Consider the following 18,443-nt stretch of genomic DNA (forward strand, 5'->3'; position numbering starts at 1 on the left):
GTAGTCAGTGTCTATAATGGCTTCTGGTTCAAGTATTTCAGTTTCTTCTTCTAGTAAAGGTGGGTTTTCATAGACAGGGTGGATAGGTAATTGTCCTCTAAATGGTCTCAATAAACTAATATGAAATGTATTATGAATTTTCCAATGGGATGGCAGTTCTATCTTGAATGCATTGTCATTAATCTTATGAATGATTCTAAATGGTCCGTAGAATCTAGGAGCTAGTTTAACAACTGGATGTCTATCTACACTTTGCAGTCTACGCTTTTCTATTCTAAGCCAAACATAATCATCAACTTTGAAATTCATGGCTTGTCTTTTCTTATTGGCTTGTTTGGTATATGATTGTTGGGCTTTAGCAATCATATCCTTTACTTCATCAAAAATAGTGTTATGCATAACAGCAATATCATCGGCACTTTGTATTCTATTAGACAAAGATGCAACAGGTGTAGATAATCTATATCCATAAATAACTTCAAAAGGTGCTTTCTTTGTAGATGTGTGCGGTGTATTGTTATATGCAAACTGTAATAAATGCAAATGAGTATCCCATGTCTGAGGTTTAGAGATAGTGTATGCACGTAAAAGATCTAGAATGGTACTATTTGTGGCTTCAGTTTGTCCATTTGTTTCCGGATGAAATGCAGATGAGAAATCAATCTTTGTGCCTAGATTTGCAAATAGTGTAATCCAAAAATTATTACAAAATCTAGAATCTCTATCTGAAATAATCACTTTTGGCAATCCATGGTTAGTAAAAACAGTTTTCAAAAATAACTGTGCTGCTTGTGATGCTGTTAAAGTTTTCTTACATGCAATGAAATATGCTTGCTTACTAAATCTATCTACAATTGTCCAAATCATGTCATGGTTAGATTTAGTATTTGGTAAGCCAGTAATGAAATCCATAGATATATGTTCCCAAGGTTTAGATGGAATAGATAAAGGCATTAATAGTCCATACTGTTTACCATGATGTCTTTTTATTCTTTGACAAATCAGACATTCAGAAACAAAATTAGACACATCTGCATCCATATGCGGCCAATAAAAATCTTCAGTTAACATGCGTAGTGTAGAAATGATACCTCTATGACCTTGATATGGGGGACAATGAATTTCATTCAAAACAAAAGATCGGAATGGAATAGTAACACACAGTCTCTTTTCAAAGAACATGAATCCATCATTATATGATAATGAATCAACAGGAATGAAATTATTTTGAACTAATTTTTGCCAATCAGAATGAAAAGTAATATCCTGATGATATGTATCTTTCATAGCAATCAAAGAATCAAAAGATATGATAGAAATGTTATGAATTGCAGGTCTTCTACTCAATGCATCAGCAACTACATTTTCTTTTCCAGGTTGGTATTGAATGATAGGATGGAAACTTTGAATGAATGAAGCCCATTTGATATGACGGTCAGAAATTTGGGGTTGGCTAAGTAGATGTCTAATGCTTTGCTGGTCGGTCTTTATCATGAATTCTGAACCCATTAAATAATGCTTCCATTGTTTTAATGCTTGAACAACTGCTAAGAGTTCCTTGTCATAAGTGGAATATTTGAGCTCAGAGGGTATCAGCTTAGAACTAGAATATGCTATTGGATGGTTGTCTTGCATTAGCACGGCTCCTATTCCTGATCCGCTAGCATCGGTCACAACTAGAAAGAATGGTCTATTAAAGTCAGGCAATTGTAGGACAGGGGCATTGGTCAATGCACGTTTAAGTAAATCAAAGGATTTCTGCTGGTTTTCAGTCCATTGATAAACAATGCCTTTCTTAAGAAGTTTGGTCAGTGGTAAAGCAAGTAATGAGAAATTACGTACAAACTTCCTATAGAAACTAGCAAGACCAAGGAATGAGCGTAATTCATGTACATTTTTAGGAATAGGCCAATGCAATATTGCGTCAATTTTCTTAGGATCAACTTTTATTCCTTCTTTTGATACAATATGACCTAGATATTCTATTTCTGTCTTAAAGAATTCACTCTTGTCAGGATTTGCAAACAATTGATTTTCTTTCAGTAATTGAAAAACTAATGATAAATGCTCATAATGCTCTTTTTCACTTTGACTGAACACTAAAATATCATCAAAGAAAACAATCACACAATATTGATATTTTAGAAAAATACGGTTCATCATTCTACTGAAAGTAGCAGGTGCATTAGTTAATCCAAATGGCATGACTAAGAATTCGTAATGGCCAAACTGTGTCCTGAATGCAGTCTTAAATATGTCGGATCTATCTAGCCTCACCTGATGATATCCAGACTTAAGGTCAATTTTACTAAATATAGAAGATCATTGCAGTTTGTCCATAAGGTCATCAACTCTAGGTATAGGATACCTATTCTTTACAGTGATCTTGTTTAATGCTCGGTAGTCAATACACATCCGATAAGTATTATTCTTTTTCTTGACTAGGAGCACAGGTGCACCGAATGGAGAACTGCTAGGTCGAATTAAGCCTCTATTTAGTAATTCTTCAACTTGACTCTGGATTTCTTTTTGCTCTATTTGATTGTGCCTATATGGGGCTTTACAAGGTGGTTGTGTGCCAGGTATTAGGTCAATCTTATGGTCTTCTGGACGTGATGGAGGTAAACCTGGTGGTAGGTCTTCTGCAAAACAGTCCTTAAAATATGCAAGAAATTCCTTATGCCTAGGGTGCATATGAGTTTCTTTTGCGTGCAATTCATTCACCCAAATGAGATATGATTTAGTGTTCTTGCGTAGTGCACGTTTTGCTTGAGTATGCGAAAGCAGTGGAAACATATGAGATGCATGCATACCAAATAATGTAATAGATTTTCCTTGAAAATTTATATTCATTGTGTGTGTGGAATAATCTATATTGGGATTATGTTGGTGTCTCCATGGCATTCCTAGAATAATGTCGCTAGATTGTAATGGGACAACTAAGAAATTTCTTCTTTCAATATATGGACCAATTTGAATTTCTAAATCTTGAACTTCTTGTGTGCCATTGTACCTAGTACCTAAAAATGCAGCTTTTATGCGATAGTGCGTAGGTACTGTATGCAATTTCAATTCTTTTACCAATTTTGCTGAAATAAAGTCATGGGTACTACCGTCATCATGTAATATAATTCTTTCTTTTCCATGCACCATACATTTCATAGTCAACAATGAATGTGAGGTAGGCATACCTGGTAAAGTGTCGGAAGTAGTAGTAGGATCATCTTCTTCTTCAGTGAAATCCGGCATATCCTCATGCTCGTCTTCGTCCATAGCTCCAAGGTAGTTGATATGTGCTGATGGCTTCTTTGAATGACAATTTGCTGCGAGATGCCCTGGTTGGTGACACTTGTAGCATACGATGGGCTTGGCTTTGGTCACATTATTTGCAATGGCTGGGAGTCTGGGTATATTTGAATTTGCTTGTGGAATAGGCTTAGGATTTGGATTGACAGTGGATGGTAATGCAGGTGGTTTAGGCCAATTCTTGCGGAAAGATGGTGATGAAAAACGACCTGGATTAAACCTTCTGAAATTGGAATTGAATTGTTTAGATCCATAATTACCGTTTGCTTGGAATGGCTGTGGTCGTCGATCTCTTCCACGTAACTTATCTTCAGTGTCGTGAGCTAAGGAGATGGCGTCTTCAAGGGTAGCAGGCTTGAACATGTTCACCTCAGCGTAGTAATGTCCAAGAAGTCCAGACATGTACTTCCGCTTATGTGTCGTCTCTGGTACGTCTTCAAGCATGCGTAACTGTAGGAGTGCATTCCAAAAACGCTCTGTGTACTGTGGAATAGGCTCACGATCGCGCTATTGAAGTAAATCCCATTGCTTGATAGCCTTCTCATGAAATTGCGGTGGAAGGAAATTTTGCATGAACTTCTTCTTAAAATCTCCCCATGTAGCAGGACATTCTATACTCTTGCGGACTACAGTCCACCAAAGTGATGCTCTATCTATCAGATGATTAGTAACACACTTGATTTTATCTTTCTCAGGATAAATTTCCTCATGGAAATAGTCATCAAACTGGCTAATAAATGATAAAACAGTCTTTCCTTCTCTTATGCCATTGAAAGTGCGAAACTTGAAACTTCGTTTACTTATCTTGAATTCCTTGCGAATGGTTTGTGCTTCAAGAGTGGCGTCGATGGTACGGCGAATCAAATCTTCAGCTTGAGGTTCTTCTTTATCAGTGGACGCTCCTTGTAGCTTTGGCAATTGCGCTTGCAAGGCTTGCCTAGCTCTTCGCTCTTCTTCCAATTGCAGCATGATAAGATCCAGCTTTTGTTCCATGGTAGGCTCGGGTAGATCGTCTTCAGCCATAGGATCATCCATATGTGGGGTAGTCATCCTGTAAAACTCAACAAACCTTTCTCACTCAAAATCAGTTAGCGGGATGAGCGTAGCTCAAATTTGGGGTTACAAGGCTATGTATTTTTTGGGTATTTTCTTCTTCAATTTTCAGAAATTCTGAAATATTTCTGTCTCCGTTTGCTGAAAGTACTTCAACGAACTTGCAGATAGGTAAAACAGCTGGCTGCGAACAACTTTCCAGTTCAGAGTTTTTGCAAACGAACAAGTCTTCTATGAGTTTCGAGCGTTAGTCAGTTCTGATTTAGTCTGACTTGCAGAGTTGCAGACTTAACAGACTTGCAGGGTTGTTGACTTGCTGGACTTAGCCGACTTGCAGAACTTGCAGTACTTGATTCCAAGTGACTTACTGAACTTGTCTTCTGTAGTGCGAGACCCGGAGTATTTTGACTTCTCTGCCCTGTGTAACTTGCAGAGTATAGTGTGTCTTAAGCTTAATTAGTTAAGCTTAAGCTTAATAAGTTTAAGAAGGAGGAAACAGACCGCCGTTTTTTCGTGAAGGGGGGGGGGTCCTTTTTTTCCGCCGAAAATTTCGGGCGCCTCCTCTTGTAGGTCGATTTGAAGATTAGAAGCTTTATAAGCTTCTTAAGCTTTGTCTTAAGCCTTTTTTTTAATGAAAGAATGAGAAAATTAGGCAAGCTTATCTGGAACTCCACGACTTCATGAAGGAAGTGTTTGAGTGGTCCTCCGCCTGCAGAGATTGGTCCTTCGCGATCTGACAGTGGAAATAGGGGTTCTTGATCGCCAGAAGTCTGCCTGTATCGACGGTTCGCGACGAGATTGACTGTAGAGGCCGTTTGTTCCTGGAGCTCCGCCTTCGCCCGAGATTGGTAGTGATTGGAAGCTCTTGATCTCTGCTCCGCTCTGATACCACTGGTGCGCAGATCGGACGCAGATAGCTCACGTGGTGAATCCCGGAAGGTCCCCAAGAACAAAGTACTCTACTTTTTAGCACAAAAACCAATGTAAAAGCAAGCACGACATGAGACAAGAGACAAATTGGGTTCAATCTCCCCCATGCCTTGTGTGAGCGCTTCACAAAGCATGTATTTAATGTATATTTCCAATCTTTATGCTCAAAAATAGCCCAATTACAAAAATATGACAAGCTTTTAGCTTTTGAGTTTGCTTTCTACCAAAAATAGGAAAATAAAGCTAATGGACGGTGCCCATAGAGTTTGGCACGCCCAATCTCAATGTCCAAATAGAAATAACATATCCAGGCGCATAAGCGCATACAAAATAATAATAAATAATCGATGTCTCTATAGACATAACAAAATATAGGCGTGGTGCCTATCAAAATATAGTCCAAAGGTCGTAAAACCCGCTAGACTCCAATGCTTTCCTCCGAAAATATAGTCCAAAGGTCGTAAAACCCGCTAGACTCCAATACTTTCCTCCGCCACTGCTGCTATCTCTACATATCAACTGAAGCATTCACAATCGTTAGTAAAATAACACAATTAAACCGACAAAAGTGAATACCTAGCAGTCTTCAGCTACATAAATAAATCAACTGGTTAGAAATAAATCCTAACCTTAATTTATTACGAGTGCGCACTCTAAACTCATAAACGCTTATTAATTTAATATGTATTTTGCGGAATCACCCGCTATGGAATCACCCATGTACACACTAAATTAATGAAACGCCCGAAAAGGACAGGCGTCCCCATCAACTTCTCGCACAAAGAATCCTCTTTGCGTATGAGCCCGGTCATCTAAGTTTACGGAATCCACCGTAAAACCTCACGGAATCCACCGTGGAATATGCCTCCTGGCATCATTCCCTCACCCTCTCCTTCTCTTTCTCTCTTCCTCTCCCTCCCTCACCCTCTCCTTCTCTTTTTCTCTTTCCCTATTAGGTTTAATGTTTTTTCTCTTTTTCTCTCTCCTCTCCTTCTCTCATTTTTTCTCTTTCCTCTCCCTCTCATTTCCTTTTGCTCTCTTCCTCTCCCTCTCATTTCTTTTCCACCCCTCACCCTCTCCCTCTCTTTCTCTCTTTCCCTATTATGTTTAATGTTTTTTCTCTCTCCTCTCCCTCTCTCATTTTCTTCTCTTCCTCTTCCTCTCTCATTTTCTCTCCCTCTCTTTCTCTCTTTCCCTATTATGTTTAATGTTTTTTCTCTCTTTTTTCTCTCTCCTCTCCCTCTCATTTCTTTTTATCTCTACTCTCCCTCTCTCATTTCCTCTCCCTCCCTCATTTTTTCTCCCTCCCTCACCCTCTCCCTCTTTTTTCTATTTCTCTCTCTTCTTCTCTCATTTTTTTCTCACTCCTCTCCCTCTCTCATTTCCTTTTGCTCTCTTCCTCTCTCTCTCATTTCTTCTCCCTCCCTCACCCTCTCCCTCTCTTTTTCTCTTTCCCTACTATGTTTAATGTTTCTCTCTCCTCTCATTTCCTTTTCTCTCTTCCTCTCCCTCTCTCATTTCCTCTCCCTCCCTCACCCTCTCCCTCTCTCTCTCTTTTCCTATTATGTTTAATGTTTTGTTTCTCTCCTCTCCCTCTCTCATTTCCTTTTCTCTCTTCCTCTTCCTCTCTCATTTCCATTTCTCTCTTCCTCCCTCTCCCTCTCCCTCTCTTTCTCTCTTTCCCTATTATGTTTAATGTTTTTTCCTTCCTCTCCCTCTCTCATTTCCTCTCCCTCTCTCATTTCCTCTTTCCCTATTATGTTTAATGTTTTTTCTCTATTCCTCTCCCTCTCTCATTTCCCTATTATGTTGAATTTTTCCCTCTCTTTCCTCTCCCTCTCTCATTTCCTCTCTCTCCCTCTCTTTCTCTCTCCCTCTCCCTCTCCCTCTCTTCCTCTCTTTCCCTATTATGTTTAATATTTTCCTCTCTCCTACTCCCTCCCTCTCCCTCTCCCTCTCTCATTTCCTCTCCCTCCCCCTCCCCCTCCCCCTCTCTTTCTCTCTCCCTCACTCTCCCCCTCCCTCTTCCTCTCCCTCTCATTTCCCCTCTCCCTCTTCCTCTTCCTCTCCCTCTCTCAATGCACACGAATTATACTAAAAACAAGTAAAAGAGAGAGAGAAAACACAAAAGCAAAGCAAGAATGGAGAATGCACTCACCGTAAAGGCTCGAAGAAAGGTTTGACAGCTCTTCTTCGTGATGGCGGCTCCTTTTCGCCCTCTGTACACCTCCTCCTTTTCTTCGCGAACGGCGGCGGCGAGAGCTTTCTTTCTCCCTCTTTCTCTCTTTCTCTCCCTCTCAAATGCAATATGTTTGCTCTCCCTCTCACTCTCCCTTTCGCTCTCTCTTTCGTGAATTCACGCAAAATAACGCACTCCGATTTTGGCCCGCGTTTTTTTCGTCTGAGTACCGTCGCTAATAGCAACGTTGCTATTTCTCATCGCAAATTGCCGTCGCTATACTCTCATATCTTTATAGTGTCATATAGGTTTTTTGCTTATGTCATCAACTTTGAATAATTCAAATAGGAAGTGAAAGCCATCTTTTCAATGATTGATTTACGACAATGAATCTAGCTTAATCAAATTTAAGGGTGCAAGGATCGGTATATATATTGTACGAATAAAGGGATATTGCTATATAATCCTACACAAGTTTATGCTATATAATCAAATTTAAGGATGTCAGGTGTGCACGAATGTAGGGATATTACTATATAATCCTACGAGTTTATATGTGAGTCCAATCATGTGGTGAATTTGAACAATATTCTTGATTTCATTTTAGATGCATCTTAATCATATTGGCAAAAAATAATAAAAAATTTAATATAATTAAAAAGCATGTTTATACATGTGTAAAGTTATGTCTGGCAATCCATAAATACTTACGTACAATACAAAAGAGTTAGGGATCTATTATGGTTGGTTTTTAAAAACTTAATCACCCATGAACCCTGTGGCAATCTATCTATTATGGTTGGTTTTTAAAAACTCAACCACCCATGAACCCTCTTGCCACATAAGATGTGCATTAGGATATGAAATACCCTAACTATTATTATACCAATGTGTGGAAGTTGTGTGGAAGTTCAGTGCAAGGTGCCATGAAAAACTAGGCATAAAACTTAGTGCAAGCTTGAAAGAGAGCATGTGGCCATACACGAACTAATGCCCTTCATGGGAAAGATAATCTCCATGCTTAAATTTGATGGCATTTGGAATATTTTTTAAACAAGAAATTTCATATCAATTGGAACTCATAAGCAGTTGAAATGTTCATGGCCTCTGTTTGCAATTAGAACTCAAAGATGCATTCATGGCCTCTATTTGCAATTAGAACTCAAAGATGCTAAATGATTTTTAATATTTACTTTTGGTGCCACTATATTATCAAGATTTAGACTTTTCATTCAATTTAAGATTCAATCGATTCATTCAATCATCATTCATTAAAAAAAGCACAAATCATATGTAAAACATGTATGTAAATTTCAATCATTCAATCATCATTCATTAAAAAAAGCACAAATCATACATGTACACTTCAATTGAGTCATAGTCGATGAATAAAATGAGTCTAAATTATATTATTGAGGTTTTCTCCACTCACCCCACCATTCATAAAAAAGAGCACAAATCGAAAGATGTGTAAACTTCAATCGAGAGACGATCTTATGAAGATGGATGAGAAATTCAATCAAGACATAGCCTCATGGAAAGAAATACATAAACTACAATAATGGAAATAGGCTACAAGTTCATGTTAAGGCATCATCCTAGAGGGGCTCACGAGCTTGCATCATCCTAGATCCTAGAGGAGCATTAGCCAATTGTGTTGAAAGCATCATCCTAGAGGAACATTAGCATATGAGACAAGTGCTAAAAAGAGTAGGAATAATAGAAACATCACAAAGATCATTAGAAAGATTAAAACCGAGAGAGATCATACTGATGATACTGATTCTTCTATATTAATGAGCTAGGACGTATGGAGCGATTGGAGGAACAACAAATAAAGAGAAGCTCCTTGAGCATTGTGATTGCTTTGGAAGTCAAGCATCACCAATGAAGAGTACGAGAACAAGAGCCTCCACGACCATCTGAAAGACCATCACTAGCTTTGAAAGTGTAGGTCGCCTTCAAGTCCTACAGAATATTACATAGGTGTGACATAAGAGATTTCATGCTACTGAAAATAAATAAAACTTTTTTGTGACCTTCTCAAGCATTTCCAATGCTAATCATATAATGTGCCACCTCTCAAGCATTGTAAGGTGACAAGGTCGATCATATATTGTGCCATCATTTACCCTTAACCTTGTCGATGGCTGCGGAGAGGAGTCTTCTACACCCTCGAGATCAACAAGAGGAACATTTACAGCTTTGGCATAGTGCTATTGCAGCTTCTGACGGTTGGGACAAGCGTCCCATCGAGCCAAGCTATGGCAACTGCTTGGACATCACAAGGTCGGTGAGGAAGGAGTTAAACTGTAAACTGGAGGAAGCGGTTAGCAGAATATTGACCTAAGAGGGGCAAGTATATCCCAACCTACTTCAAGTTCGTGTATGACTCGTCGTCCCGGAAGGTGGTTCTTTGAGGTATGATCTCAGAAGCTAGTACTGAGATGAATGTAATCGAAAACTCCTAAGAGCGTGACCACCTCCTCCTCCTCCCCTGCCTGAGCCGAAAGGAGCAGTGCATCCATGAGCGCACAGGAATTTTAAGAGTCACCTCCTCGAAGGAGGACTACCAGCAGTCTGTGTTCCTCAGAAGAGGATTTCGACCACTCTGTCAGCCCACCATTGTTGGGAGCATATGCATACCATTGTAAAGGCATATCTCCTAACAGGCAATGCTAACTAACAAAGCTCTTTCTTATACCTTCGGTAAATTCGAAGGAACCATCATGATCAGGAATCATGAAGATCAACATTCCTACCAACAATTCAACTTACCTAGACAATCTGTTTAAAGCCAGTTAGTTGGGCTTTGCAGACTCGGCCATTCCCGAAGTTGGGTGCAAAAGTAGCAGTCATCGATAATGGGGAGTTGTTACACGACCTACCCATGTACTCTTTGAATGGTTTGCAAGACGGCTGCTGGAAGGCAGACTGTCCTATCGCGGGGGTAATCTGCCATCTACATTAGGTCCAGGCTAAAGGGATTTTCAATGCAGTTTAGAGCTACATCTGGCAGATAGTACTGGCAAGCTGACAAGCTGAAAATCGAAGAGTCAGGTAAAGGGTTTTCAAGGATAAGACAGCTTAGCCAAGGTCTTATGGTAGCAAGAGCATGCAGGTGCAAACTTCTGTCTAAAATTACAAACAAGCAGCTTAGCAAAATCATTCAAATAAAATCCATCCAGCCACCACCCCTGCTTGCCGAAGGGATAATAAAGCGCACACTTAAAAAGGTATAGCAGCTTATTGAGATTTAACCACTTAATCCACCATGACACTAAAGTCTGAGTTACTAATAATAAACATAATGGAAGTACTTAAAAGAACACAGACCCAACAGATCCTCCCATCAATCCAGATTCCAAAACCACCCTTCCATTGGAGAATTAACGAGTAAGGCACTGTGCTTTTGCGTCCACTCAGACTGTACATCTGCATAACTTGGTTACCACAGCATTTGGAACATGAAGAGAAAACTAGTTACATCATTGACATAAGTCACATTATTAACATTGCCCATTCACCATAGTGCTGTATTCAATCTTCTGAGGACTTTCCAGGGACAGTCTCACGCACTGCAGTGGCAGTGCCACTGACCTTGTCACCCACTCCTTCGACAATACCTTTGCTTTCTGGCTCGTGTACCGGACGTCTTGCAGTTTCATCTCTCCGTTCAGCGCCTTCTTGGATCTTCTCCCCAAGGTACGGGGCAAGCTGATCCTCGGTCTGCGACTTCAGATCGCGAATGCTATCCTCCAAGCTTTCCCTTGTCCTCTGCCCACCCTCTTTGCCTTCCTGGGCAGCCTCATCTGCCTTCTCCTTGGCTTCCTCAGAGGCACTCTTAGCTTTCTCCTTTGCCTCTTCTGAGGCACCCTTAGCTTTTTCCTTTACCTCCTCACTCTTTCCCATGAGAGTCTCTTTCAAGGCCTGCAGGACCCCTTTGCCTTCCTCTGTAGTCCCACTGGCCTTCTCCCTTGCCTGCTGAGCCATGTCCCTAGCTTTTTCCTTTGCCGGCTGCGCACGCTCACTCCCATCTTCTTTGTATTCTTCAACTTTCCCCATAGTAGTATCCTTGGCACTCTGCATTGTCTCTGATGCCTTCTCTTTCGCTTGCTCCGTTGTCTTTGATGCCTTCTCTTTTGCTTGCTGAGCAGTCTCGTAAGTCTGGTCCTTGTATTCTCCAGTTTTCCCTGCAACAGTATCCTTCACACTCTGCGCTGTCTCTGACGCCTTCTCTTTTGCTTGCTCTGTTGTCTCCAATGCCTTCCCTTTCGCTTGCTCAGCAGTCTCGTAAGTCCGGTCCTTGTATTCTCCAGTTTTCCCTGCAATAGTATCCTTCGCACTCTGCGCTGTCTCAGATGTCTTCTCTTTTGCTTGCTGCCCAGTCTCGTAAGCCCGATCCTTAGCCTGCTGTGCAGTCTGGACCACTGAATCTTTATACGCATCAGCTTTCTCCTTCATTCCTTCTGTAGTCTCACGAGCCTTCTCCCTTGCTTGCTCGGCAGTCTCGCTGGCCTTCTCCTTAGTTTGCTCAGACTTGCCCAGCAAGGTGTCCTTCAAGGCACCAGCCTTTTCAGAAAGTGCCTCAGTGACAGATTGCAAATAACCCTTGCTCTGCTCGCGAACCTCCTCTGCCCTCTGCCTGACACTCTCCGTAGTTTCCTTCGCGCATTCTTTACTCTCCTCTGCCTTCTGCTTGGCATTCTCTGCAGTTTCAGAAGTATGCTCTTTTGCACGTTCTTTACTCTCCTCTGCCTTCTGCTTGGCACTCTCTGCGGCTTCAGAAGTACGCTCCTTTGTGCTGTCTGCACTCTGTCTAGCACGATCTGTCATTACGGAGGCCTCTTGCTTCGCCTCCTCAGAGGTCTCAGAGGCCTTCTCTTTAGCACTCTTCTTTGTCTCATAAGCTTTTTCCTTTGCTTGCTCTACAGTCTCCGCAGACATATCTTTCATTTCATGAGTCTTCCCCAACAGGGTATCCTTGAGAGAGCTAACTACCTCCTCAATAGTCGGCCCAGTCTTATCTTCCGCATGCTTTCCTGCCTGCTCATCAGGGCTGTGGCATACAGATATATATTACGGAGGATCGTAAGCAGAAAGGATGCAAATGAGGTGCTCGATCATCAACACATGCTCCAGTTAATCTCACAATTGAAGTATGCATACTCTTAAAGCACAGACATAGAAGAAAATGCACTCACACGTCGATCGATTAATTGACGCAACAATGCGACGTTTCTGTGAAATGTCATTCATACATTGCATATATTTAGAAGCACAGATTGCAATATATGCAATCAACAGCACAGAACGCAATCTATGACAGAAACAAGTTGAAGGAACAACTTAAAAGCATAAGTAACGACTTTGTGCAATTTAGAGCACAATGATACGATTTCATGTTGCAACCAATGTTGCAGAGATGGAGATTGAGGCAAACTTACAGACAATGGGAAACATAAAATGCAATGCAACAGCCACCGCAAAATGTAATTGGAAAAGATCGCAGCGCAGAATGCAGTACATAATCTTTCAGAAAGATGAACAAAAACAAGGATTAACTGAAATCGGGGGCCACACCTCACATGAGCACGATCGTCCGTGGCCATTTGAAGGGGTGAAAGACGAGCAGCAGCGGGGCGACTGACCAACGCAGTGAATTCTTTCCGAAGCTGGGAGGATGGGAAGCAGCAGCAACAGCAAGAGCTTGACTGTATGTTCGGCAATTCTGGAAATAAGAGACTGTGTTCTGCAAATGATCAGAGCCTGTGTATTCTGCAAATTGACAGAGACTGATGAGCGATTGACGAACGGGATGATGGCAAAATCCAGAGAAACAGATAGAAAAATGCGGGAGGTTGGAGAAGGAGAATGCCTAAATAGGCAAGGCACTACGGGGGACGCTCACGTGGCGAGCCTGCATGGCAGCATTAGACGTATGAGGCTTCTGCTCCTCCTCGTTCGGCCACCTGGCTTGCGTCGTGGCACCTCTCGAGAGGCCCCACCTGCCCACCCTAACAATCCATTCCATCCGATTCCATTTAATTGATGCAAAAGAAAAACCAATTAATTCGTATTTTGCTCCTGAGTCCTAACTCCTGTTCACGCCCTTTCGCCGCGGGTACTCCCCAATCTTGACATCACCTGGGTCCTAACTCCTGTTCACACCCCTTTGCCTCGCGCACTCCTCAGTATCACCATCAAACACCCATCAAATATGCAAGTCTCTGACCAACGTGCACGAACAACAGTTGTGGTAGTAGATTCTGGAACCTTCAACTCAAAATTTTGGTGGGGTTTTTGAATCGTTTGCCATTTTATAAAGTTCAAGGTTCTACACCCTATAATCCAACTCGGGAAGGGGGGGGGGGATTTTGTGTGGTGTGGGTGGGAGTATGGATGAGGTGGCCCCAGGGTGGGGATGAAGCAACTACCTCATGTGAATTGAGTACCCTCATCTTATAAGGTACATTGATGATTGCACCAAGTCCCATCAAACTCGTATAGCATTACATATTTCATTGATGCCAACTTCACTACATCGACTCACACAAGTTAATAGACTTACACACCTCATTATTCCAAGAGCACACTCCCAAGGCATCTCGAGGGGTTCACTATATATATATTCTCTATATAACATGCGTTCATAGCCTATTTATAAATATCCTAATCTATGATTTTTTCTTGAATTAAAAACAACCCTTTTCTATTCAATCTGTAAGTAACCCCTTTATATGACACCCTTCTGTATGTAAAAAATTTATAGAAATGGTGTTTTAAAAACCCCTTATTTTGAACTCACGTTTTATATACATATATTCATGAGTGACGCCCCCCCCCCCCCCCCCCCCCAAGCAAGGCATTAACCCACTCAACAAGCATTCAAACATACAAGGGTTGTTGCACATACACTGTAATACTTCACATGCATAATGTTGGAAAGTGAATATGGTATTACATGCTCTACTTGCTTTTTCTCTTCAAAACTCACTTACAAGACAACATTATCAATCAATTTGTCCATCCTTTCAATTTATTTGATGCAAAACCACTTACACCTTGTGAGAATAGTCCTCTAATTCTCCAATATTTGTGGCTAACCATTTAGAGAGGCCATGTTGTAGGCCGTTGCTTCATGACCATCCCAAATTAAAGATCCATTTGATCCAATATGCTGTTTTCCGAAATCAATAACCTTAAATATTCTACCTTTTCAAACTCATATAAATGTGCTCAAACCATTTGGCCAAGGAGAAAAGTTGCATGTCCAAAGTAGTTCCCAACGAATACTAGCTTGGGTATGACTAGGCTTTTGTATGACATGTTATAATGCTTTATGGTAGTCTTAAAATTGTTCGACTTTGAATCCCAATGAGATGAATGTGTTTTGGTTGCTAATGAATGGCCTACATAAGGAGAGCCTTGGGTGTATCAAGAGTTCTTTAAGCATTGCAAAAGATTCTTAGTAATCTCTTATAAGTGCTAATGTTCATGCTGTACATAAGGAGAGCCTTGGGCACATTAAGTGGTGCACAAATCGGATGCCGTATGCACGCGTAGTGAGTGCCGGAAGGTCCCCAAGAACAAAAGAACTCTACTTTTGCACAAAAAAACAAGGAATAAAGCTTGCATGACATGAAGCAAGAGACTAATTGGGTACAATTTCCCCCCATGCCTTGTGTGAGCGCTCCACCAAGCATGTATTTTATATATTATTGATCTTCAAGCTCAAAAATAGCCCAATTTACAATTAGCACGCTTTAGCTTTTGTGTTTGCTTTTGTGCCACTAAAGAATTAAAGCTATTGGGCGCCCAAGGAGTCAAGCGGTACCCAAATACAATGTCTAATACAAATATTTAAATCGTGCACCCATGCGTATACAAAAATAATAAATAAATATAAAATACTTTAATAAATAAGCGCGTCAAAATGTTGGCGCCATACCTAAGATGCACTCCCATCAAAAATTGATAATAAATTGAATACATGCTATCCTCCAATGCTTCCCAATGCAACCGCTGCTTGCTCTACACATCAACTGAAGCATTTACAATTGTTAGAAAAATAATACAATTAAACCGACAAAAGTGAATACCTAGCAACCTTCAGCTACAAAATAAATAAATTAGTTAGAACTCAATCCTAACCTTAATTTATTACGAGTGCGCACTCTAAAATCATAAATGTTTATTAATTTAAATATGTATTTTGCAGAATTGCTCGCTATGGAATCACCCACTTGCACATTAAATTAACAAGACGCCCGAAAAGGATAGGCATCCCCATCAACTTTTCGCACAAAGAATTCACCTTGTGTATGAGCCCCGGTAATAAAGTTTTATAGAATCCACCGCAAAACCTCACGGAATCCACCGTGGAATATACCTCCTGGCATCATACCCCCGGGGTGAGATAGCAATTGTCCTCAATTGCTATTAGCTCAATGTGGAGCTAGCAGTGTGGGAAAAGCACTCAGGTCTCTAGCGTGCATCCATTGGGCCTCTTCAACAGGATGATTTTTAAACTTCACCAAATATCTAGAATATCTACGACCAGTTCTAGTGATCATAAAGTCAGTATCTAGAATAGTTTCAGGCTCAAGAATTTCAGTTTCTTCATCTAGCAAATGAGGGTTTTCATAGATAGGGTATACAGGTAGTTGTCCTCTAAAAGGTCGTAATAAACTGATATGGAAGGTATTGTGGATTTTCCAATGTTGTGGTAATTCTAGTTTAAATGCATTGTCATTGATTTTGTGTATGATCTTGAATGGTCCAAAAAATCTAGGTGCTAATTTTACAACGGGGTGTTTATCAACACTTTGTAATATTCGCTTTTCAATTCGTAACCAAACATAATCATCAACTTTAAAACTCGTAGCTTTTCTTTTCTTGTTAGCTTGTTTTGTGTATGATTGCTGGGCTTTGGCAATCATATCTTTAACTTCATAAAAAATAGTAGCATGCATGTTAGCAATATCATCAGCAGTGTGAACTTTTGTTTGATAATGATGTAAAAGGTGTAGGCAATCGATATCCATAAATAATTTCAAATAGTACTTTCTTTGTAGTTGTATGTGGTGTGTTATTATATGCAAACTGAAGTAAATGTAAATATGTATCCCATGTGTGCGGTTTTGAAATTGTATATGCACGCAAAAGATCTAAAATGGTACTGTTAGTAGCTTCTTTTTAACCATTTGTTTCAGGATGAAATGCAGATGAAAAATCAATCTTTGTTCCTAAGTTAGCAAACAAAGTAATCCAAAAATTATTACAGAATCTAGAATCACGATCAGAAATAATAACTTTTGGCAAACCATGGCTAGTGAAAACAATTTTCAAGAAAAGTTGAGCAGCTTGAGATGCAGTTAAGGTTTTCTTGCATGGAATAAAATATGCTTGTTTGCTAAACCTATCTACAATAGTCCAAATCATATCATGATTAGCTTTAGTATTAGGTAAACCAGTGATAAAATCCATTGAAATCTGTTTCCATGGTCATGATAGAATGGATAAAGGCATTAGTAAATCATATTGTTTACCATGGTGTCTTTTAACTCTTTGACAAATTAGACATTCAGATACAAAATTAGATACATCAGTGTCCATGTGTGGCCAATAAAAATCTTCAATCAGTGTACGCAAAGTACATATAATTCCTCTATGACCTTGGTATGGAAGACAATGAATTTCATGCAAAACAAATGATCGAAATGGAATAGTCACACATAATCTTTTTTCATAAAGCATAAATCCATTAGTGTAAGACAATGAATCAATAGGAATCCAATTATTTGCAACTAATTTATTCCAATTAGCTTGAAAAGTAGGATCTTGGTCATAAGTATCTTTCATAGGGATAAGGGAATCAAATGATATCACAGAAATATTGTGAATAGTCGGTCTTCTTCTCAAAGCATCGGCAAAAACATTCTCTTTTCTAGGTTGATATTGTATAAGGGGATGAAAACTTTGAATAAAAGCAGCCCATTTAATGTGTCGGTCAAATATTTGTGGTTGACTAAGGAGATGTCTAGTGCTTTGTTGGTCAGTTTTAATCATGAATTCAGATCCCATTAAATAATGTTTCCATTGACGTAAAGCTTGTACTACAGCTAGTAATTCCTTGTCATAGGTAGAATACTTAAGTTCAGTTGGTTTGAGTTTGTAGCTAGAGTGGGGTATGGGATGAGAATCTTGCATAAGGACTGCTCCTATTCCAAATCCACTAGCATCAGTAACTACTAAGAAAAATGGTCTATTGAAGTCAGGTAATTGTAATACAGGAGCATGAGTTAAAGCATGTTTCAGCAAATCAAAGGACTTTTGTTGATTGTCAGATCAATTAAACATGATACCTTTCTTTAATAGTTTTGTCAAAGGTAATGCAAGTAATGAGAAATTCCTCACAAATTTTCTGTAAAAGCTAGCAAGACCTAGGAAAGAACATAATTCATGCACATTTTTGGGTATTGGCCAATTTAAGATTGCTTCTATCTTTTTAGGGTCGACTTTAATACCTTCAGATGAAATAATATGTCCTAAATATTCAATTTCTGTTTGGAAAAATTTACTCTTTTCTGGATTAGCATATAATTAATTATCTTTTAATAATTTAAAAACTAAAGACAAATGTTCATAATGCTCATTCTCATTTTTACTAAAAGCCAATATGTCATCAAAGAAAACAATGACACAATGCTGATGCTTCAAAAATATGTGATTCATCATACGACTGAATGTGGCTGGTGCATTAGTTAAACCAAAAGGCATAACCAAGAATTCATAGTGTCCAAATTGTGTTCTAAATGCGGTTTTGAATATATCAGATTTTTCCAATCTTACTTGATGATATCCATATTTAAGATCTATCTTGCTGAATATGGCAGATCCTTGTAGCTTGTCCATAAGATCATCTGCCCTAGAAATCGGATATCTATTCTTAACAGTAATTTTATTTAGGGAA

General features: G+C 39.7%; 1 protein-coding gene across 1 annotated transcript; it reads right to left on the bottom strand.

Annotated features, from left to right (window-relative positions):
- Window positions 1-10,797: 10,797 nt before the first annotated feature.
- On the bottom strand, window positions 10,798-13,329 carry LOC148030222 (uncharacterized). Its single transcript, XM_087686491.1, has 2 exons — window positions 13,052-13,329; window positions 10,798-12,527 (listed from the first exon to the last, which is right to left on the bottom strand). The coding sequence occupies exons 1-2, from the start codon at window positions 13,078-13,080 to the stop codon at window positions 11,009-11,011; spliced, it is 1,548 nt and encodes a 515-aa protein (XP_087542617.1). The 5' UTR covers window positions 13,081-13,329; the 3' UTR covers window positions 10,798-11,008.
- Window positions 13,330-18,443: the final 5,114 nt, after the last annotated feature.

Source organism: Lygodium microphyllum, chromosome 10 (genome assembly GCF_053477565.2).
Source record: "Lygodium microphyllum isolate KBCC chromosome 10, Lygodium_microphyllum_v1.1.10, whole genome shotgun sequence".
NCBI classification, from domain to species: domain Eukaryota; kingdom Viridiplantae; phylum Streptophyta; class Polypodiopsida; order Schizaeales; family Lygodiaceae; genus Lygodium; species Lygodium microphyllum.

What these genes read in the sequence shown, in the direction of transcription:
- LOC148030222 (XM_087686491.1), bottom strand. Translation starts at nt 13,080, where the DNA reads ATGGCCACGGACGATCGTGCTCATGTGAG. An exon ending in GACGATCGTGCTCATGTGAG is followed by an intron (nt 12,528 to 13,051) that starts GTGTGGCCCCCG and finishes TGTATGCCACAG; the next exon opens with CCCTGATGAGCAGGCAGGAA.